This window comes from Conger conger, chromosome 1 (assembly GCF_963514075.1).
Source record: "Conger conger chromosome 1, fConCon1.1, whole genome shotgun sequence".
In the NCBI taxonomy this organism is placed as follows: domain Eukaryota; kingdom Metazoa; phylum Chordata; class Actinopteri; order Anguilliformes; family Congridae; genus Conger; species Conger conger.
In genome coordinates this window covers 76,188,334-76,210,633 of record NC_083760.1, presented here as the reverse complement: position 1 = coordinate 76,210,633, position 22,300 = coordinate 76,188,334, and the positions used below count along the sequence as shown (strand labels likewise).

The window sequence follows — 22,300 nt, the reverse complement described above, 5'->3', positions numbered from 1 at the left end:
GATTGTCCGTGTTGTGTTCCAGAAGTATTATATATATATATATATATATATATATATATATATATATATATATATATAGCTGAAGTGCAATATTTCCCAGCCCCTTTCCGTTAGCTCGTTGCCTAATTTTCTCGGTTTGACGCAATTATATTTGCAAAAGTACTCGCGGGGGAGGAGGATAGGTCGCTCTCGCGGGGAGTGCCGGGAGGCAGCTGCTTTGGCGGTGAGGTCACGAGTTTTCTCAGACAAGTTTAGTTGTTGTACTGGCGTGACGTGAGGAGAGAGAAAGCTAAAGGGGAGGGAATTGGCAGGATCCGTTCACCGTTCAACTTCAGTAGTATTAGCCTCATTTCCAATTGAGAATAGGCTAAATCCAAGCAAAAGCCGCAGTGGGCTACATCGACTGCAGAATTTAATCAACCGAACGAAAAGTATATATAGCCTATAGCTCTTGTGACAATACAAAGCAAAGTAATTATTTAGTAGTTAACTAACGTAGATTATACATTTGAAGGCATTTAACCGGAAGACTGAGAAACTAAATTGATATTTATTGATAGCATATTTATTATATATTCTTTATTTATAAATTCATTCATTTCGAACGGGAAGATGAACGGGATAACTCGGAGCATGTGTACTTTTGACGACGTCAGAACGGACGATAAAGCTAAGGTGAGTTTGACTAGTTCATTGGACCGCCGGACTGTTGTTAGTTAAAGTTGCATTATGTTTCTGGTGATGGCCAGAATAACGATGGTATCTCCTATAGAAATAAAACCGAAGCATTTTTACCTTTCATTTGTACAGAGACAGCCAATGGGGATGCTTGAACAGACATGAGAGGAAAGGAAAGTTTCGATCTGTCTAAATATATGAGGAACTATTAGCAAAAAAATAACTTACTTTGTTTAATACACAACTGATATATGCTAAAATGTATACATAAATAAATAATCCCATTTAAACTTGTTTTATTATGCTTATTATTATCTGCCAGACTGGATCGTTGGTAGGCTAGGTGAAGTCCTGAATGTCAGTGGTTTCGGCCGCTCGGTATATGCTCTGTAACTGCACAGCAGGCATCGGAGGTTTCTGGAACCTGTTGTTGTGGAACAGCCTGACAGACATTAAATTCGCAGCGATGGACCTTGTTGAAATAACTTGAGCCTAGTTAACTGTAGTTCGTTTTGGATCAAAGCGTCAGCTAAATCACAAATTAGCCTTATTGCAAACCAACATATTTGTTTCGTCCAAATGTTACAACCACTCAAAACCAAATTTTGCTTTATAGTAATTATGGTATTAGGCGATATCTGTCATGTATTCATGCCATACCACAATAGTTTGTATGACTCAAGTAATCGCTTAAGGGTGCATTAAAACACATTATAAGACGGCGCCTTGTTCCATTTCAGTTGCATTTTGCCCAATTTCGAGAGCTTCATTTCTGCACCCGGTATTTGTAATTATTGATTCGGGTATTTCCTTCTGACCCTGTTGCAGCGCCCTACCATCCCAAGATTCACAGTTCGTCTGTCATTCATTAATATGTGGTCATAAAATATATTTTGTTCACAAGGATAAGATGCCAAATGCCATAAATGTAATGTAAACAAGGTACACAAATGGTTGTTGCAAAACAATGGTTCTTGCAAAATATATTTGAACTCTCAGAGAATGGTAGGTGTGTCAGTAGGCTACACATTGGACGAAAAAATACACAAAGACCAGCTGGAGACACCGCATTGGCCGCACACTGCCAAGATCATCTTTATAATAATCTTTTAATCTTTTAGAATTACATACATGAGTGGTCGACGACTTTGTGAACTCGTGCGATTGTAAATTTAGGGCTTTAAAATGATTCCCTTGAACTTGTCCGTAGAACAAAAGGTATTTAACAACCTGTAGCCTCGTAGTGAAAACTTCCCATTTTCAATGATTTTGGATTTTAGATTATTTTTAATACTTCACTATTATAATGCCAGATATAGCTGATATGTATATATGCTAGTTTTATTAATGTGTTTTTTTAATATCTGGATTCAATCAACATTTGTTCTTAATTTGACTTGCAAATAAATGTGAATGTTTTTTTTTTTCCTCACAGTCTGACAAATGAAGCAATGCCCTAAAATAATTCATCCTCTTGTGTTTGCGAAGCAAACTAAGACTTGCATTTATTAATTTATCTGGAAGACAAACGTTTTTGCCTTTTTTATGGGTCTGCTCTTTAATTTGTATTTTCGGGCCGTGAGAGGGAAACGTTTATTATTCCTATAAACATCACTATGTGCTTGCCAAAAATAGGTTTCTTATGGAATGAGACAAATGAAAACATCTGAATTAAACAATCAGCACAAAACTATGTTTTGTTAAATATGGCACAACATTCACAGATGAACAGTCTGCAATCTAGAGTTCATTTAGTCCCAGTCAGTCACATATAAACTCACTTTAGAATTGGTTTGACACCGATCACTTGACTGTATACAGCATAACTTGGGATTTGTAATTGCTTGACCGTATATTTGTGGAGATGTTAGTATGCTGTAATTAGTAGGCATGGGTGTTGTTGGTCCTTGTTTTTCGGTCCTTTGAATAATGATATGCCCAGTACTGTTCTTTAGATAGAATACTGTTTTTGTGGGGTTTTGTTAGTAGGTAAAACCGAGACTTTGGGCACATACCTTGCGTTACCTAACGTTATCTTTCTTTAGATCACATGTTGTTCAATTCAGTTACATTTACTGAATAAGAGGTATTACCTAGTACAAACAGAAGCTACAGTGTATTTTGTGATGATGTAATAATGTTTTCTTTCTTGATATTTACTGATGTGTCAATACTCCTTTGTTGGTATTTTGGACGATCCAATTAGTTATATAACGCGATACATAACTTGGATTACATTTGTATGATGGGCATGAGCCCAGGCTGGGAGTAATGTTTACAACTTTATCTCTTCATGTATTTTATATTTTGAGTCTGGTCCGAAATGATCTGTGGATATTATCTGCTAAATAAACTCGTGATCGTACATTTGGGCTCTATTTTACTGAAACTCTGCATGAGTAACACAGAAAGTTTTACTGTGAGGTTAAGTAATGGGGAGATGGGGCTTTTCAGTTTTGTTACAGGTGGCTCCGTTGTCACAGTTAGTTATGTAAAATATTTAATGGGCTGATTTATTGAGGTCAGTTCTATGTCAGGTAGCTTTTGTTGCAGTGCTGGAGGGAGGAGGATCAACTGTCTGAAAATGGCAACATTCCTTACCATCCTCTGGAATGGAAACCTTTGTGTTTCAGTCTTAAGGGAGCAGGTTTTCATGAGTTCATGTTCTGGTCATGTTTTGGTCATGGGCATGGAACTTTACTGCACTGAACCATAACATTATGTTCTGAACCAAGGTGTCATACGCACAGCTATCGGGAAGTGAACTGTTAAACGCATGAGGTATTTAGCAGACACTCTTTTCCAATGTGAGTCACTCAGCTGCCATTTCTCTTTACGTACAACCCATTATACAGCTGGGTTTTTAACTGAAGCTATTCAGCTTAACTACCATGCTCTAGCACAGCTTATTATCCTGTTTATATTAAAGGGAAATGTCATCATAAATTAAAGACTCAAACTATTTGTAAGTTACTTTTATTTAAATTACATTCATTGTCCTTCAGTCCTAAATTAAAGGTATATGTCTTTCACTTAAAAATGTCCAATGGCAACCAAGAAAGCCATTATGTATTATGTAAGGGAACAATTATATCTTTGGAAATGTTAGCTACAACTCATATCATTACAGAGAACATATCGTATTCAAACTTGGCCAGCTGTTTTAGTTTTACAATAAACTTTCTTGTAAAGGTTAGAGGCTATCATTAGTCATCTCGATTACCAGCTATGCAAAGTTTCATAGCTGCCTAAGCCCATGGTGCTGAACTCTGCCCTGCACAGTGTTGGAACTACACTTTATCCGTCTCTCTCGGACATATAGACCTCTTTATGCTTATCTCGCACACACTCACACACACTTATTCAGATACTCAGTCATTCATTGACTCAAAGTAGAAGTTGAAAATGCTGAAATTAAGCGATCTACATGGCCAACACACACATACACACAGTGACCACTTTATTACTGGTAGGTATTAATTGGACTTATTGGTCTTCTGCTGTTGTAGCACATACACTTGAAGGTTGGACGTGTTGTGTTTTCAGAGATGCTATGTAATACGTTGTTATTTGAGTTACTGTGGCCCTCTGAGTAACAAGGTGTTTTTGCCCAGTGCTGCTCACTGGATTTTCTTTTGTTTGTTTTTTGCAGCGTTCTCTTTAAACTCTAGAGACTGTTGTGCATGAAAATCCCAGGAGATCAGCAGTTTCTGAGACACTGAAACCACCCTGTCTGGCACCAACAATCATTCCGCGGTCAAAGTCACTGATCACATTTCTTCCCCATTCTGATGTTTGGTCTGAACAGCAACTGAACCTCTCGACCATGTCTGCGTGCTTTTATGCATTGAGTTGCTGCCACATGATATAGATAGATAGATATACATTTTCATTAAAGGACTGGTGTGCAGTTCTACCTAATGAAGTGGCCAATGAGTGTATATCCGAGGTATATCACAGGTGTATATTTTTGCTTTGTCATAAGTAGTCATGTTAGCCACAGGAATGCTCTGTAATCATGGGCAGATTAGCTGTGTGTACAGCGTGAGCCGCCCTTCTTATCGTAGATTAGAGGCCCGTGTCCAGCACGCTGTCCTGTTTCAGTGTCACGTCTCCCGTTCTGTGTTCCCTCTGGTAGAAAGGGGCCGCAGCCGCAGACAGTGATGGGTGGTCACAGGAGAACAGAGGGTCGTACTGGCATCTGTGTCTATTGAGTGGGCTTCCGCCCTGTTTGACCTCTAAAAGTAGAGGAGGTCACTGGAGGAGATACGGTTGTTCTACAGACAGGACGATTATGAGAGGTTCTCGTACATTTACAACAGATTTGCCAGGTTATTCCAAACCCTCAAAAAACTGGAAGTAGCCTATGTGAGGGTTTGCTCATTCAGAATTCAGAGCTCATACTAGATTTAGAGCCAAAAAACACCCTCAGTCCCACACATACGTCAGTGTGCTGGTGTGTTTGCACACATCCACAGTCACAGATAGATGAACTAACATAAAAAATCTAGTGCACACATGCTTGCCGTAAGTACTCACAAACACACATTCACACACATACACACACACACACACACATGTGAAAGGTAAATCTTTCCTAATCTACTGAGCCTGCAACCCTAAAGCATACCATTTGTCATAGGATCAAGCAGCAAACAATCTCTCAAACTCACACAGTACACACATCCATCTACAGAACTCACATCTGAAGTTCATTATTAGATGTAATCCCCTTGACCCCTGTACCTACCGGTAACCTGGGCAACCCTTTATCCCTCCCTCCCTCCTTCCTTCCTTCTAATCTGAGCTCTGTTTATTCTGCACAACTCTGTGTTTGTTAAACTGTGTGTGTACTCTGCGGACTGAACAGGTCGTTTTTATTTGCATTGTACTCGACAGGACAGTGGTCTGTTGTATAACACTTATTCATTAATCACGATGGCCTGGCCTGACGCATGTCACCTTGTTGCTTCTTGTTGGAAGTGACAGAACTGAATACTTTTCATGTTGATGTAACCTTCGCTTAACTGAAGAGTATAGTCTGTTACTGACATCTGAGTTACATCATCATTATTTTGACAGGCCAGTAATAATTGCATAATAAGGAGGGAAAGGTTTGCTTGGCGAGGTGCAGTAAGGTGTTTTGCTCAAGTGTCAGGCAGCAGTGCTCCTCTTAAATCTGAGATTCCATCTCACACGTCCTCTGAGAGTGACAGGTGAAATTATACCACCTTCTAACAGTTCTGTAAATGTTGACATAGCATTTACTCTAACTCTGTCTCTGTTTACACGCACACACACACACACACACACACACACACTCACACACACACACTCACACACACTCACACTTACACACACACACTGACACACACTTGAACACAAACACACACACTCACTCACTCTCACACACACTCACACACGCGCACACACACACTCACACACAGACACACACTCACACACACACTGACACACACACTCACAGACAGACATACACACACTCACACACACACACACACTCACACACACACTCACGCACACACACACACACACACACACACACGCACACATACACTGTTCTGTGAGGGGACATCTTGTTCCAGGTGTTGAAATGAACGGTCATTATGCACCTGAAACTGGTAGCACAGTGGTGCCAGAGCATCCGCGCTGTCCCCTACCTTTAAAGTGTACCGCCAGAGATTTTAATCACAAATATTCACCCCCAGGCCTCGGCCCAGATGATGACACGCGGGTGTTAATCGTTTAAACCGAGCTCGTTGTGTTTGGATTATCGCCCCGTAGCTGGGCCCTCTATCTGAGACTCCCTAAGGGTGAGGTGCGGAGCGGCATTTGAAGTGCTGAAATGCTGCTTTGGGTTGGGTTGGGGAGGGAGGGCGGACACTCTTGTATGGAAAACAGCAGAGGAGTTTTGCATCGACTCAAACCCTGTTACACTGAGGCAGCTGCGTGCTGACAGGTAAACTGGAACACTATTTACAGTCAATAGTTAAAGTGTCAGATTTTGTGTGCCATTGGATGGATTGTGTCATAGTGTGTTTTGTATGTGATCAGCGTAGGTGATACAACAGCGGTGTTGCTTCCTGCATGGCTGCTACGAGTGTCTGTGTTTTGCGTGAGGTGTAAAGGTTATGGTCCTGCAGGGAGGGGAGATTTGAATAAGGCAAACTTCGTTTGAACATTATCAGCTGAGGACATGTATGCGAGGAACAGAGTGCTGTCAATGATCGTCAGGTGTGAAGTTAATGAGTTGTAGATTAGGGAGAGGAATGAGCTTCCGTGACTTTGTTGTAAAGCGCTTTTGGTTAAATGTTAACCGAAAGGTCCGCCTGTTATGGCGTGACACTGTGGTTATCGCCGATGGACTCCTGCGCAGTTTATTACATGTTATAAGCTGACGTCAGCAGTTAACGTTGATTCATTTTTTATTTTAAGAAACACAGGAACCTTCTTTGTAGTGTAAGAAGGATATCTACATTGTGAAACCCGGAGTATCAAATGAATGTCGTATTAGCCTGGGACTGTTAAATTTCACTATCAATGCACTGTGTAATGGAAAGACCTCCACAATCTTCCCTGGTCTTTATTAGTGTGTACTGTATGTCAGGGTCTTTATTAGTGTGTACTGTATGTGAGGGTCTTTATTACAGTGTACTGTATGTGAGTGTGAGTATGAATGTGCAGGTGCAGCATATGTGCCACGCCCGTGAGGCTGAGTGAGTTTTGTCTGAGAGAATCTGGTAACGTAATGCTTTCTGTTGCTGTGACTGCCACTGTTTTGTCTGTGAGAGAGTATGGTGCATGGGCCTGGTGCTGTTTTGCCTGGTGTTTTGTCTGTGGGTAGTCTAATTCACGCACACTCATATCAGATAAGATCATGACCATGTGCTCTGGCACAGGCCACAGAAACAGGCAGCTACTCGAAGATCCCAGTGTTTGGGCTGGGCTGGTAATAGTGAGCTAAGTCCATCACCGCATGTGTGCTGACCACAAAGTGTACTCAAAGACCCTGAAAACAAGTGCCCTGCATTTGTTAATCTGTAGATGTAAATTTTCAGTGCTTTTTTCTGTGCATGTGTTTGTGTGTCCGTGCGTGTGTGTCTGTGTTTGTGTGGGTGCTTTAGGGAGCTTTACGGAGAGACTTTTCCAGGATGACTGTACAGCACTTCTAACAAACACATTTCCTGAAGTGAAATGTTTTGTTTTGTTCATTCCCCTGTATATTCCCCTGACAGCGGTTTGCACAGGGCACTAGCAGAGTAATGGGCCTGGGTCCGTTTCCATTAACCTGAGCGGCCGGGCCCAGTGCACCATGGGAGGCGGCGAGAGAGAGGGCGGATTAAGAGTGAATGAGAGCGTAGGGGAACATGGACGCCACCGGGGGCTTTCGGGGTGTAGAGGAAACCCATGCAGAAAGGGGCAATGCCAGACCGAGGCTTTGTGAATACACATGTCCTGCTGGGGAGAAACGGTAGCATTTAACCACTGGTTCAAGCTTTGAGTCGCCTAGTCATTGTGAAGATAATATGTTGCAATATGTTGCTCCATTTGATTCCCTCTTGATTTATTATTATGCATATTAACATGCAAGAAACCGGTTTTGTACTGGGGAAAAATTCCACTTCCACAGAATTCACACCCTGTGATGTGGTCATGTGACATTTTGTCTCTCTTGTGCCAGCGCAGTGAACAGACTCTTGATTTATAGCTTCACATCATGAAGAGGTGGCTATCCTGTCAAATCATTAACTGACTGATTTTATGCCTCCATTGTCCAGAATGCACTGGTTTTCTGTTTATCCTACATCTGCATCTCAGAACAAGGCTAGCACAGATCAATTGCGCAGTGCATTCTGGGACGTGAATGAGTGTTAAGCCACATGAAGTGAATTAGTGTGAGAATATTCTAAGTTAGTTTGTGCGTGTTCTAATAAACATAGATTATCATTTCTGAATTTTAAATCAAACTCATATCAGGTCCGTCCTCATTAGCATGCAGGGCAATTACCCAGCATTGTCCGTGGAGAATGGGAGCAGTGTGGGTACTGTTTCTCTCCAGGAGAGTTTGTGAATGAGAGTAAGTTTTGCTGTGCTTTGTAAGTCCTTCGCTGCCTGCTGGCCATGTGTCTGTGGACGTTTGGGCTGAGTTGCTCTGTGACTGAGTGCCACTGCGGCCCTCTGAGCCAGAACAGTTGTCAAGGACGGCCAAGTTATGCCAAGAATGCCTCTTATCTGTTCACTAACTCTAAATGCCTGTTCGGCTTTACTGTGTGTCAACACTGGGAGAAAGTGAACACTGTTAGATGTATGGTTCAGAACGGTCAGATTTCACTGCCATGATCATTATCGCAGTCCTGTTTTCAATGTGGGTTTTGATTGCTCTTCTCGCAGGTCTTGGCTGTAATGGCGTGAACATCATCCCATGCGTGGAAATATATCACAGTGATATCGCATTTTTGCCCGGAGAGCTGAGATATTTATGAGTTCATTCACATAAACACAAGCATGCACACACACACGCACACACGCACTCATACACACTCATACAGGGCTGCCAGGTGAACTTCCCAGTCTTGATACAATAATATTCACCAGAAGTTCACAAAGCATTCCCCCCCCCCCCCCTTCCCCCCTCCTTCAGGGACAGTACACCTGGTTGTGCCCCCCTCCCCCCTGTACACACACACTTCCCATGAGTCACTCTGTCTACACCCTCCTGCCCAGACAGAGACCCCCACTGTGAGGTGGGGGCATGGGGGTATTCAACCGGCTCGGTGAGAAAGAAAGAGGGAGAGAGGGGAGGGCCGGGGATTACATAACATGGAATTCAAACCGTCTGGGCCCTTGTTTACTTATTCATTCCTCTGCACACTGCGCGCGCTCAAGTGCGAATGTGTGTTCGGTAAACTGCCTTCTCAAGCTTTTTAAGCTATTTAATCGAGCCCTTTTATAAATAGGCTATTTATAAATACCATTGTCTCTTCTGTATGTGTAAGTATGACTTATGATACATGGTATGATGAATGTCTGGATCTTATTATCAGACACACACTTATCTTATCACACCTTTTCATCTGTTACCCATTCCAGGAATTTCCAATATTTCCTCTAAATATGTGACTAGAACAGATTAACTTCCAGAGTAATGAGAGATAACAGATAACAGTGTGTGTCAAAACAAATACATATGCATATGTGATAGACATCAAACCTCTAAAACAAGAGCCTGCAAGTGTGTGCATTCATGCATGTGTGGGTGGGTGTGTGTGTGTGTGTGTGTGTGTATTTGTGTGTGTCCGTGTGTCCGTGTGGGTGTGTGTGTGTGTGTGTGTGGGGGTATGTGTGTGTGTGTGGGTATGTATGTGTGTGTGTGTGTGTCCGTGTGTCCGTGTGTGTGTGTAACCACACGGTCAGGCAGTTGAGCTCTATAGGGTGGAGACTCCAGAGTCCACAGTGGCTGTGCAGTAACGGCCCAGAGCTTCCCGCTCCGCCCCGCCTTGCCCAACTCCACCGAAACCGCAGCACCACCGCCATGTCTGCGTTCGCCATTGTGAGCAGCTACCTGCACTCCCATATTTGTGTTGCTATAGAAACAAATCTATAACAGCTGACACGGAGCCAAGAGGGCTTTCTGTCCTGTTTCCACTGGGCCGGTTATGACTATTTGACTACTTCTTTCCATTAGTTTCTTCCAAAATTTAAATGTAGAATTTATTCTGTCCAATTTACATATCTGTAGGCCTTCATTTAAATGGAGGGACACTGCCTCTGAGGCATGGTGAACACCCCCCCCCCCCCCCCCGCCCCCCCCCAAATCTCCATTCATTTTCATTGCAAACTGGCCCCCCATACTCTTTCTCCTCCTTTCCTTCCCTCCCTCCATCCCTGTCCCACGGTGCACATTACTTCCTCCCTTCACTTCTCCCTCTCCTTCGCTCTGCTCTCTTCTTCTGCGTCTCTCCTTCTGCGTCTCTCCTCCGTTCCCGTCTCAGAGCCTTGCCTCCCTGACCTCGTCTGGCTTTGTCCCTTGTGCTTCAGGACCACTGCAGGAGGCTCAGGCTGACTCTACACGAGCAGAACCAGCAGCATCGGACCCCGGCCCAGCCCAGGAGCAAGGTACCCACCCCGCCCGTGCGCACACAACAGAGCCAGCAGGGACTTTACAGCTGCACAATGCTACCTGAATCATGAGCTTGATGGTGATTGTTATTGTTGTTGTCGTGCAGGAGTACCCTTATCAAGGATGAAATCACACGCTGAGAAACAATACCTAAATAGGGCGGCCTGTAGCGTAGTGGTTAAGGTAAATGACTGGGACACGCAAGGTCGGTGGTTCTAATCCCGGTGTAGCCACAATAAGATCCGCACAGCCGTTGGGTCCTTGAGCAAGGCCCTTAACCCTGCATTGCTCCAGGGGAGGATTGTCTGCTGCTTAGTCTCATCAACTGTACGTCGCTCTGGATAAGAGCGTCTGCCAAATGCCAGTAATGTAATAATATAAATCGAGACTTCAGAACATGTTAACTTTTAAGTGTTGTTAAAACAGAATTGTGATTAATATGGAAGGAACTAATTGTCAAGTCAATGCGCTAAGAAAACGGAATTGGTTGTGTGAGCCACATGTAGAGAAATTAATATTTTTATCACATTTGCCATCAGCGCAAGAGCTGATATGGAGCCGCAAATTGTGACAGTTGCGTTATTTTAGTGTGGGAGAAAATAAAAAAAGAACAGTTACTCAGGATCATGAGGGCCAGGACATATCACCTGAATTAGGCCTGAATTAGCTCTTACTGAATCACACAATCTGCCGTGGGAGTTTTCGGCCTGAGGTTGCGACTAATCAGGTCTCTTGAATACTCTTTCTGTTCAGAAGTGCCACGATCATCTGTTCCCCCCGGCGTGTTAACTGTCAGAATGTCAGCATCTCACACAAAGCAGCTTAATCGGCAGAAGTCTGGGACTGGTTTGAGAGGAAAACTGCATAACTGCACATTTACATAACAACCAGAGACTGTTAGGGTACTGCCTTTCAAGATAATGTTAATACTGTTTAGTTTATACAGTTTACATGTTCAGTGAATTTGTGTAAAACTGACCTACTAAAAAACTAAATGATTTAAAGTCCTTTTGCTGGTGTTATATAATGTGTTTATGCTGTGGTTGTGTGCAGTGAGTTGATTATATGTGCATGCTGGTTAATTGGCTGAATTTCTCACTGATGCAGCCGATTGGCCGAGCGTTTGCATTGGTGCAGCCCTCCAGCGAGAGGCAGCCAGTGAAGTTTGATTCCATCAGACCAACGGAAGAAAAGGTCGAGATCATAAAGGTGAGAGTGAGAGAATGAGTGAGTGAGAGTGAGTGAGTGAGTGAGTGAGTGTGTGAGTGAGTGTGTGAGTGAGTCTGTGAGTGAGTGAGTGAGTGAGTGAGTGTGTGAGTGAGTCTGTGAGTGAGTGAGAGAGTGAGTGTGTGAGTGTGTGAGTGAGAGTGAGTGAGAGTGAGTGAGTGAGTGAGTGAGTGTGTGAGTGAGTCTGTGAGTGAGTGAGTGAGTGAGTGAGAGAGTGAGTCTGTGAGTGAGTGAGTGAGAGTGAGTGAGAGTGTGAGTGAGAGTGAGTGAGAGAATGAGAAAGTGAGAGTGAGTCAGTGAGTGAGAGAATGAGAGAGTGAGTGTGAGTGAGAGAGTGAGAGTGTGTGTGAGTGAGAGAGTGAGAGTGAGTGAGAGAGTGTGTGTGAGTGAATAAGAGAGTGAGTGAGTGAGTGAGAGAGAGAGTGTGTGAGAGAGTGAACGAGTGAGATGGTGAGTGAGTGTGTGTGAGTGAGTGAATAAGAGAGAGTGAGAGAGTTTGAGAGTGAGAGAGAGTGAGAGATCGAACGAGAGCGTGAGTGTAAGTGAGTGAAAGGGTTTTGCAGTAGAGATGGTTTGTGAGTGTGTTAGTATAGTGTGGACGTGTGTAGCAGGCGTATAGTGTGCATACTTGGATGTATGTGGTACTTACCTTGTACTGGACACCATGTGACACAGGTGTACCTGGAGGGGCGTAAGAAGGAGCAGGCCAGAGACCAGCAAAACCTGAAGATGTTGACGGATGAAGTCTCTCAGATACAGGAGGTCAGTGCGCCTCCCCTTCTCTCCTCCGTCCTCCCACTGTCTCTCTGTCCTTCCTTTCATTTCTCCAGCATTCTTTCCCTTACTCCTTCTTCTCTTTCTCTTCTCTCTGTCTCTCCTCTTCGCTCCAGTGTAACTCTGTTGTGTCTCTCCATCCAGGTCAGGTACTGTCTGAAAACCCTGAGGGAGGTTATGGCAGCGAGGAACAATAACAACAACGGAGAGCAGAAGGTAGGAGTGTGTGTGTCCTGTGTGTGTGTGTCTGTGCGTGCACACGTGTGTGTGTGTGTGTGTGTACATGTGTGTGTGTATGCACGTGTGTATATATATGTGTGTGTTCTCATCCATGGTTAGACGTGCTGTATTTGTCCTGTCTGCTTTGTCATTTCCTAACAAATGTCCTCCCTACCCTGTGTCTCTTAAGTTCCCACCCAATGGCTACACAGTCCATGTGGCGAGCAGTCAGCCCCCGGCGTCCAGTCAGAAGGACGACAGCGCTGCTGCAGAAGAGCAGGTGAGCCATTCTTCATGGCTTGTTTGCACGTGCGCTGTCATCATCACAGACTGTGGGATGCGGGAGCGGTGCATGCACACAGGAACTCAGGCACTCACACAGAAGCCCTGGCTGCCTCTCGCACATGTATCACGTTTCCACTGGCACAATGCAGACGCCCCAGTGAGGTAAGGCGATAGGCCTTGAGGCGCAGGGCTGGGAGCGACTTCATTAAAATGCTGCTTGGGCTGCAGGTATTAGTCACATTACACCATTTTGAAATGTGAAGGAAACATTAGAACAAATGGAATGTTCCGGAAATACTTGTGCCTGGGCTGGAAAATCGGAGAGAACAGCAGTACAAAGAACACCCACAGTGACGCACTTGGTCCCGGCCACACCCTGTACCTGATATACTCTCTCTCACTCTCAGTTTTTAAGTGAAGAAACAAATTAAAGGTTTACAGTGGAGCTGGGATCAGTCAGTAGCAGTGGCTGACAAATTAAATAACTGTCAGATGCAACTGTAAAAATGATTCAATGGAACCACAGATTAATATTTCTATATGGTTCCTGTGTTGGGGAAAAGTAAAACATGGGTGTGATGGTTTGTATAGTTATTGATCTATGCATTGATCTCTGCAATAGGGTATCAGTACAAAGGTCTCAATTCGTTCTTCTCCATATCCCACCTACCCCCTCACCGGATGTCTGCTCCCCCCCTGTCTCCTTCCCCCTTTCTTTCTCTATTTCACTCTCTTTCTCCTCTCTGCCTCCCTCTCTCTTTCCCTTCCCCCTCTCTCTTTCCTTTTCTCTTCTCCTCTCTTTGTCTCACTCCCTCTTTCTCCCCCTCTCCTCTTTCACTCCCTCTCCCCTTCTCCCTCTCTCTCCCCCTCTTCTCTTTCACTCCCTCTCCCCTTCTCCCTCTCTCTCCCCCTCTTCTCTTTCACTCCCTCTCCCCTTCTCCCTCTCTCCTCCTCTTCTCTTTCACTCCCTCTCCCCTTCTCCCTCTCTCTCCCCCTCTTCTCTTTCACTCCCTCTCCCCTTCTCCCTCTCTCCCCTCTTCTCTTTCACTCCCTCTCCCCTTCTCCCTCTCTCTACCTCTGTCCCTCCCTCAACCTCCTCTCCCTGTCTCTCTACCCCTCCCCCCTCCCCCTCTCCCTGCCTCTCCCTCCCCCCTCTCTCTCTCTCTCTCTCTCTCCTCTTCTTCCTTCCCCTCCTTCCCCTCCTTCCCCTCCCTGCCTCTCTGTCTCCCTCTCTCTCAGGACTGGGAGGATGAGCAGGAGAGTGCCCGTCTGAGGGAGGTGAGTAAGCGGTTATACGGGCAGCTCCAGGAGGCAGAGAGGAGGCACCAGGAGGACAGGGAGCGGCTGCAGGTGAGTGCTCAGCGTGTCTGCACTCTTACATCACATTCTCCCATCGCTTCCACTGTCAGGCTTGTGTTTTACTCTCACGTCCCATGTATGAGTCCATCTCTTCCTATTCGCCCTCTTTCTGTCTGAAAAGAGTGTGACGGTGTGATTTCATATTGTATTCAGTAGTAAATGTGTGCGGGATAAACTAGTGTCGGCAGTTCTATGGAGACGTTTAAAGTCATTTTTATATTAGCTTGGTATGAAGTGGTACTTCATGCTAATCATTCTGCGTAGCTCCCTTCCTGTCTCTCGCCTCCCTTGTGTAATTGTGGACTTTTATAGGATGTGTGTGTGTGCTTGTGTGATGACTGGCAGTTAAGATACTGCAGATGTGTGCGTTTGTGGGTGTGTCTGCTGGGCCAGGATTATATAGGGGTGTGTGAGTGTGCGTGTGTGTGTGTTTACAGTACTGACTCTTCTCTCTCCCAGGCTGAGAGTGGTCAGTACAGGCAGTGTGTGTGTGTGTGTGCGTGCGTGCGTGCGTGCGTGCGTGCGTGCGTGCGTGCGTGCGTGCGCGTGTGTGCAGTGCTGACTCCTCTCTCTCTCCCAGGCTGAGAGTGGTCAGTACAGGCTGTGTGTGTGTGCGTGTGTGTCTGTGTGTGCGTGTGTGCGTGTGCGTGCGCGTGTGTGTGTGTGTGTGTGTGTGCAGTGCTGACTCCTCTCTCTCTCCCAAGCTGAGAGTGGTCAGTACAGGCAGTGTGTGTGTGTGTGTGTGTGTGTGCGCGCGTGTTTGTGTGTGTGTGTGCGTGCGCGCGTGCGTGCGTGCGTGTGTGTGTGCAGTGCTGACTCCTCTCTCTCTCTCTCCCAGGCTGAGAGTGGTCAGTACAGGCAGCAGCTGAGTGAGCAGGGGGAGCGGTTGGTGCGGGCGGAGGAGGGGGTGGAGTCTCGGGACCGGCGAATCGAGGAGCTGCAGCGGCTGCTGAGTGGCATGCAGCAGGAGAGCGCCGCCCTGCAGGAGAAGATGAGGAACAGCGAGGAGGAGCTGCTGCACCTGCGGGAACACAAGGAGGAGTCCCAGAGGTGAGGAGGTGCTGATGGAGGCGCGGCTCATCAGAACAGCCACAGCTCTCCCGACACACGGTCTCTCTCCCCCTAACACAGTCTCTCTCTATCACAGTCTCTCTCCCCTGAACACAGTCTCTCTCCCCCTAACACAGTCTCTCTCTATCACAGTCTCTCCATCACACAGTCTCTCTCATCACACGGTCTCTCTCTCATCACACAGTCTTTCTCCCCCTAACAGTCTCTCTCTCCATCACACAGTCTCTCTCTCCATCACACGGTCTCTCTCCCCCTAACACAGTCTCTCTCTCCATCACACGGTCTCTCTCCCCCTAACAGTCTCTCTCTCCATCACATGGTCTCTCTATCACACAGTCTCTCTCCATCACATGGTCTCTCTATCCCACAGTCTCTCTCTTCATCACACGGTCTCTCTATCACACAGTGTCTCTCTCCATCACACGGTCTCTCTATCACACGGTCTCTCTCTCCATTACTCCATTTAACTCTGCACCATAATCATCACTGCTAAAGGCCATCTCAGGAAGCTGAGATGTCAAACAAAACACATTACATTGAGTGTATTCTCAAATACCTATGAAACAGGTATCTTAACATGTAGTTAATCAGGCATACACGCTGAATGATCATTTTAGGTTTAAGTATAGCGCTAATGTGAGTTGTTTACATTATTGGCATTTTGGCAGACGCTCTTATCCAGAGCGACGTACGGTTCATGAGACTAAGCAGGAGACAATCCTCCCCTGGAGCAATGCAGGGTTAAGGGCCTTGCTCAAGGGCCCAACGGCTTTGCGGATCTTATTGTGGCTACACCGGGATTAGAACCACCAACCATGCGTGTCCCAGTCCTTTACCTTAACCACTACGCTACAGGCCGCAGTTGTGCATTGACCAGTGTGCTTGCTCAGTGACGGTACAGTGTGTCCCTTCAGTGAGTGTAACGAGAGGCGGTGCTGCTGTCTCGCAGGTCAGAGCAGCTGGAGAAAGAGCTGGCCATCATGAAGGAGAAGATCCATCACCTGGACGACATGCTGAAGAGCCAGCAGAGGAAAGTCCGCCACATGATCGAACAGGTGAGAGAGGGAGGGTTAAAACACGGAAGCTCTCCCTTCCCGGTTCCTGGAGGTCTACCATCCTGTCGGTTTTCATTTCGACCGTAATTTAGCACACCGGATTCTACTCGTTAGCAGCTCACGGAGATCACTAGCTGTTAAATTAGGTGTGTCGGGTTTGTTCGGGTTGGAGTGAAACGGTAGACAGTAGACTCCCAGGAATAGGGTTGGGCAGCCCTAGTATAAGGGACCTAAGCAGGGGGTTATGAGGAGGAAATATTTCAGTTGTGATGAGCCCCCAGCACTTACTCAAATGGGCTTTGAAGTCCATATCAGGCACAGTAATAAATATCAGTGTCCCGTTTTAATAAATTATTATGAGCTGCATCCTGATTCCATGTTCAATAATTGATTAGTGTGTGAAAGTGTGTTTGAGGTCAGTGTGTGACATGCTCCCCGCTGTGCGTGTGTGTGCGTTTACGCAGCTGGAGAATTCGCGGACGGTGATCCAGGAGAGAGACCACATGATCCGGGAGCTTGAGGAGAGGGTGGCTTACCTGGAGGCAGAGGTACGTGTCTGTTTGGTCTGCCAGTGTAGCCGTGGCTCCTGGTGCTCTCTCTCTCCTTCTCTCTCCCTCCTCTCTCTATCGCTCTGTGTTTTCCTGGGTGTTCTGTCTGCCTGGGTGAACTCTGACCTCGTGTTTGGTGTCCTCCCTTCAGAACAGAGAGCTGCATGACCAGATGGATTACTTCCTCGGGGGTCAGAGGCCCAACGCCAATCAGTCCTCTGCAGAGCGTAGCCCACAGATCGTGTACAGGTAAAAACGCACACACATGCACACACGAACGTGTGCATACACACACACACACACACACACCTGCATACACACACAAACGCACACATACACACATACGTGTGCATACACACACAAACACACCCCTACACATGTGCATACACACACATACACACACGTGCACACACACATGTACACATACAGACACACACACACACCTGCATACACACACAAACGCACACATACACACATACATGTGCATACACACACAAACACACCCCTACACATGTGCATACACACACAAACACACGTGCGCACACACAGACCCACACACACACGTACACACACACACAGACACACACGTGCACACACACACACACACACACACAGTCACATGCACACACACATACACACGCACACACACGCTCACGCACACACACACACACACACACACACACACACACAGCTGGCTCTCTCATGTGCCTCACACACAAACGTGTGCATACACACACACACACACACACACACCTGCATACACACACAAACACACACATACACATGTGCATACACACAAATACACACATACATATGCATACACACACAAACACACCCCTACACATGTGCATACACACACATACACACACGCACACACACACACACACACACACAGCTGGCTCTCATGTGCCACACACACACACACACACACACACATCTGGCTCTCATGTGCCACACACACACACACACACACATCTGGCTCTCTCATGTGCCACACACACACACACACACTCACACACAGGCACACACACACAGCTGGCCTCTCATGTGCCTCTTCACTGTGTGCGGTCGGGCTTCATGAGCCTCGGTCTCTTCCCCCACAGCTCTGGCGCCAGGAAGGGCGTGGCCACGGGGCCACTGGCCCGCCCACTCTTACCTTTTACCTAATTGCAACACGTACGGTAATGGGACCGTTGCATGCCCTCCCGTCCACTCTGAGACTTTAGAGGGGGTTTCGGGATATATTTGGCCCCTGCACTGAAATGATTCCGGCACCCCTGCCCCACAGACACCAGACTCATTGGGCTCATTCCAGCCGCGGATTTTTCTCCTCTTTTTTCTTTTCCTTGCTCCTGAGGTCCGCCATCTTTAAGGACATTCCAAACCGTTAAATGTTCCTTCAAGGAGCAAGAAGTAGAGGTTAGGAACTCTCAATCTTGCCTCTGAGCTAGGAAACATGAGCGCATCCTTTGCGGAAGTATTTTTTCGGAAAGCGTGACGTATACATGATTGGATCCGCCTCTCCCCATCTGCCATGTATCTGCCGTGTCTGTAACTGACGTGGCTTCGTCCTGGCATCGGAAGGAGCAATGATATTCCATTTGCCTCATTCACTTTTTCTCGATTTTCACTTATTTTTCTATCCTCTCCTGATGGGTGGGCCTAGGAGTAGAAAAAGGAGCAAGGAAAAGAGAAAAGAGGAGCGACTAAAATGAAAAATAAGCGATTGGAATGAACCCATTATTTGAAAAAGATATCGGTTGTCGTTGTTTGTGTGTGCCGTTGCTGAGCGCTGAACGCTTTGTGTTTCTTTTTATGACCGCAGCAAGCCACTCCGGCCGTCAAACCACGGCAACAAGTCTCTGCCCTTCATCAAGGTCATCGAGATCAAGTCCTGAGCTCCCTCGGGCGGACGAGAGGCCTGCTGACGGCCACAAACACCACAGAAACACCTCAGAGTATTACCCACCCTCCCTCTGCCCCGGGAACACCCTCATCTCTGCCTACGTACGGGATCAGTGTAGGCACCGGTATGGACGGACATGAACATAGTAGGCATCGGTTTACAGAGATTCTTCTTTAAAAGTCTTTTCTCATATCCTGTCAGAGTCCATCCCATTTAAGTGAAGCAGTCTGAGTCGGGCTTTAGCGCGTAATGTAGCGGGGACTTAATATCTTCATTGAATCAGCAGAGGAAAGTCTGTGTCTCAGGGCTGTGGATACTGCTGGCCCTGCCCTGGCTGCTGCTCCTCCCCTTGAACCAGGAGACGGATCTATTCATTCAGTTCAGTCTTCCTGGGATGAAAAATCAGGTCATTGATTAACAGGCTACTACAAAGATTGGGTTTCGGGAGTCTGGTCTGGGTCATTGCCAGGGGGGGGAGAAGTGGGAGAGACCACAGCAGTACGCTGGTGATATAACAATGTCAGCTCAAACACAATGCGTTATTTACTCCCGTTAATTCAATCGATCGGTCGATTTAACCGATGGCGTAGGAGTAGAGCTGAGCTGAGAGAACCGGGAAGATTATATGAGACCATTCACAGGGACGAGCTGAAACAAGAGACAGTGGAACACAGAGCTCAGAGAAATGCACTCTGTTTAATGATGAACAGGGGAGACGTCTTCCTCAGTCGAACACCTCACGGTGATACTGCTCTCGCTGCGCACAGAGACACAGTTATCTGCTCTATTTAACCTATTGCATTGGGAGGACCAGGGTCCCTACAGCAATGGGACCAGGTCGGGAATCAGTGATGCATTTCCCTGTGGGCTGATTTTCACACCCGGCCCTCTCTGGCTCTGTGTTCCAGGTTTCACCACTCAGACAGCTTCAGATAGAGAGCCTGGCTCACTGGTGTTGTGTGGCAGTGAGTGTCAGTGTTGGGAGGCCACACTGTAGGGTGTTGGTGTGTTCCAGCACTTAACTGATTAACTTAAGCCACTGCTGGGCCCTAATGTCCACACAGCCAGTTTCCAAGGCTTCAACTGGCCTCTTACTGAACGGGAAGCACAGACACTGCAGCCCTCCAGGATATGAGTTTGACACCCCTGTGCTACTGTCCTTTCTTTGTAAACGTTGAACAGTTGTACCGATTTAAGTCTGATCTAAGCTCTGATCGAGGTTAAGCTCTGATTTAAATCGTCATAGCTGGACATGTCCTTTCATTTCCATTCATTTACATACACAGAGTTGCCATTTTGTGAAGGAGGCTTGTCCCCTGCTCTTTCAGTCCAGTGCAGTGCAGCAGTGACCGAGCTGATGAGAACCCACACTGAAGCACTTATAGGAACAGACAGCAAAGCCACTTTTCTCTCTGGATCTATCACACTAATGAAATACCTTCGGAATGATGACAATTAGACAATTAGCGTGTAGTGTACACTTGTAGCAGAATTTTGTCATAATTCACTTAGAGAATTTCATTTACTAGTTGTATATTATCATATTTATGTTTGTATGTTTTGATATTCTGTGTCCTTATTTTCTGCAAAGTATTTGCCCTTTTTATTTTCAGTCATCTATTTGGTTCTTTTTGCTTCCTTTGTTACTGTACATAACCGTAGCAGATGTTAGCTTTACTTGAAGGAAACTCCATACCATTTGCTGTGAAGACTTTGGTGGAGAGAAAACCTATACTTTTTATTGTGCTTGCGATGACTGGTGTTCCTTTCTATGTTTTGGTTTTTGAATAAATCTTATTTAAACTAAGGGAAAATGCATTGTCTGTTTACTGTCTTTATTGTGTTGTAGCTAGCAATCCTTATTGGGATCCATTTTAAAGGACATTTCCACAGTTCAGAATGCCCTAAAATGTCTTCAAATGGTATAGTTGAATTATAAATTGTTTTATTTATTTCGTTTTACTTCATTTTTATATGCAGTAATTCTCAACAGCAATCTGCATGATCTATGAGCCTCTGAGCCTGCTTGATAGTAGTCATGTTACCAGAGCAACCAGGAAACGGAGAGTGTCAAATATAGCTGCCATATTGTTACAATTTTTGTACCTGGACCCATCAAAAGGTTCATTGTGCCTTCATCTAGAGTGCTGAGCTGATGGCACACTCTAGTGGTGAGATCCCAGAGCTGACGAGATAAGATCACCTGACAGTTTCCCACTTTCATATGAATAATCAAAACACATGGGTTCATAGTTTCCACATAGATAAATAATACTGCCATTTTGAGCCGTATGTGCAGTATTCCATAATGAATCCCCTCTGAACTGGAACATGAAATGGCCGCCGCAGTACAGCCTCTGCTTCCCCACGGTCAGGCCTGTATATGCTGTATAACACCCTGCTGTTCCTCACTCCTGTTCTCAACTATTTACAGCAGTCATTAAGCAATCAGTTAGCAGGCAGCATCAGCTCTGTTTTGCCATTTGAGACATTTGTTTGGAGTCTGTGATGCAGTTACTGTGAATGTTTAAGGAGCTGAGGGGACATTGCAGGCTGGTTTTCTGAACGCAGCTCTTGATTTTGACCATCGCTTATCAAAACCACTTTCATTTTCCATTTAGCCTCTTTATTGTGACTTTTCATCTGAAATGGTGAAACTGATAGCCTTCTTACAGGCTACTTGGCCACCAACTGCTTTGTTTAAAAACCAAAGCTAGTTATTACTATTGCCGCACGTGTCCGCTTCAAGGCGCTAGTGTTGACATTTCAGGCTGCTAAGGGGACTGCCCCACTTTACATACAATCTTTAATTGCTCCCTACACCCCGGCAAGACCACTCCAGTCTGCCAGCTCTGGTCGCCTTATGGTTCCCTCTCTACGAGCACCTGGCAGTCGAGCTGCACATTCACGCCTGTTTTCCGTTCTGGTTCCTCAGTGGTGGAATGACTTGCCTACCACTGTCAGGACAGAAGAATCCTGCCCCATATTTCACAGACTAAAAGCACACCTTTTCAACTATACCTTAGTCCTCACTCCTGAT

General features: G+C 45.8%; 1 protein-coding gene across 3 annotated transcripts; it reads left to right on the top strand.

Moving 5' to 3' along the window:
* The first annotated feature begins 263 nt into the window (after positions 1 to 263).
* On the top strand, positions 264 to 21,078 carry tuft1a (tuftelin 1a). Of its 3 annotated transcripts, XM_061219614.1 has the most exons (13): positions 264 to 675; positions 10,735 to 10,812; positions 11,924 to 12,025; positions 12,719 to 12,805; positions 12,962 to 13,033; positions 13,227 to 13,316; positions 14,561 to 14,671; positions 15,519 to 15,730; positions 16,701 to 16,806; positions 17,271 to 17,354; positions 17,506 to 17,603; positions 18,458 to 18,535; positions 19,180 to 21,078. In XM_061219614.1, exons 1-12 carry the CDS (start codon positions 613 to 615, stop codon positions 18,519 to 18,521), a joined length of 1,167 nt encoding a protein of 388 aa, XP_061075598.1. In that variant the 5' UTR covers positions 264 to 612; the 3' UTR covers positions 18,522 to 18,535; positions 19,180 to 21,078. The 3 variants fall into 3 exon arrangements, with proteins under 3 accessions (XP_061075598.1, XP_061075582.1, XP_061075591.1); XM_061219598.1 differs by lacking the exon at positions 18,458 to 18,535; XM_061219607.1 differs by having other exon boundaries at positions 18,458 to 21,078.
* Positions 21,079 to 22,300: the final 1,222 nt, after the last annotated feature.

Coding starts and splice junctions, on each gene's coding strand:
- tuft1a (XM_061219598.1), top strand. CDS start 613: ATGAACGGGATAACTCGGAGCATGTGTACTTTTGACGACGTCAGAACG. Junction 14,672..15,518: donor AGGACAGGGAGCGGCTGCAG/GTGAGTGCTCAG, acceptor TCTCTCTCCCAG/GCTGAGAGTGGTCAGTACAG. Junction 15,731..16,700: donor CACAAGGAGGAGTCCCAGAG/GTGAGGAGGTGC, acceptor GCTGTCTCGCAG/GTCAGAGCAGCTGGAGAAAG.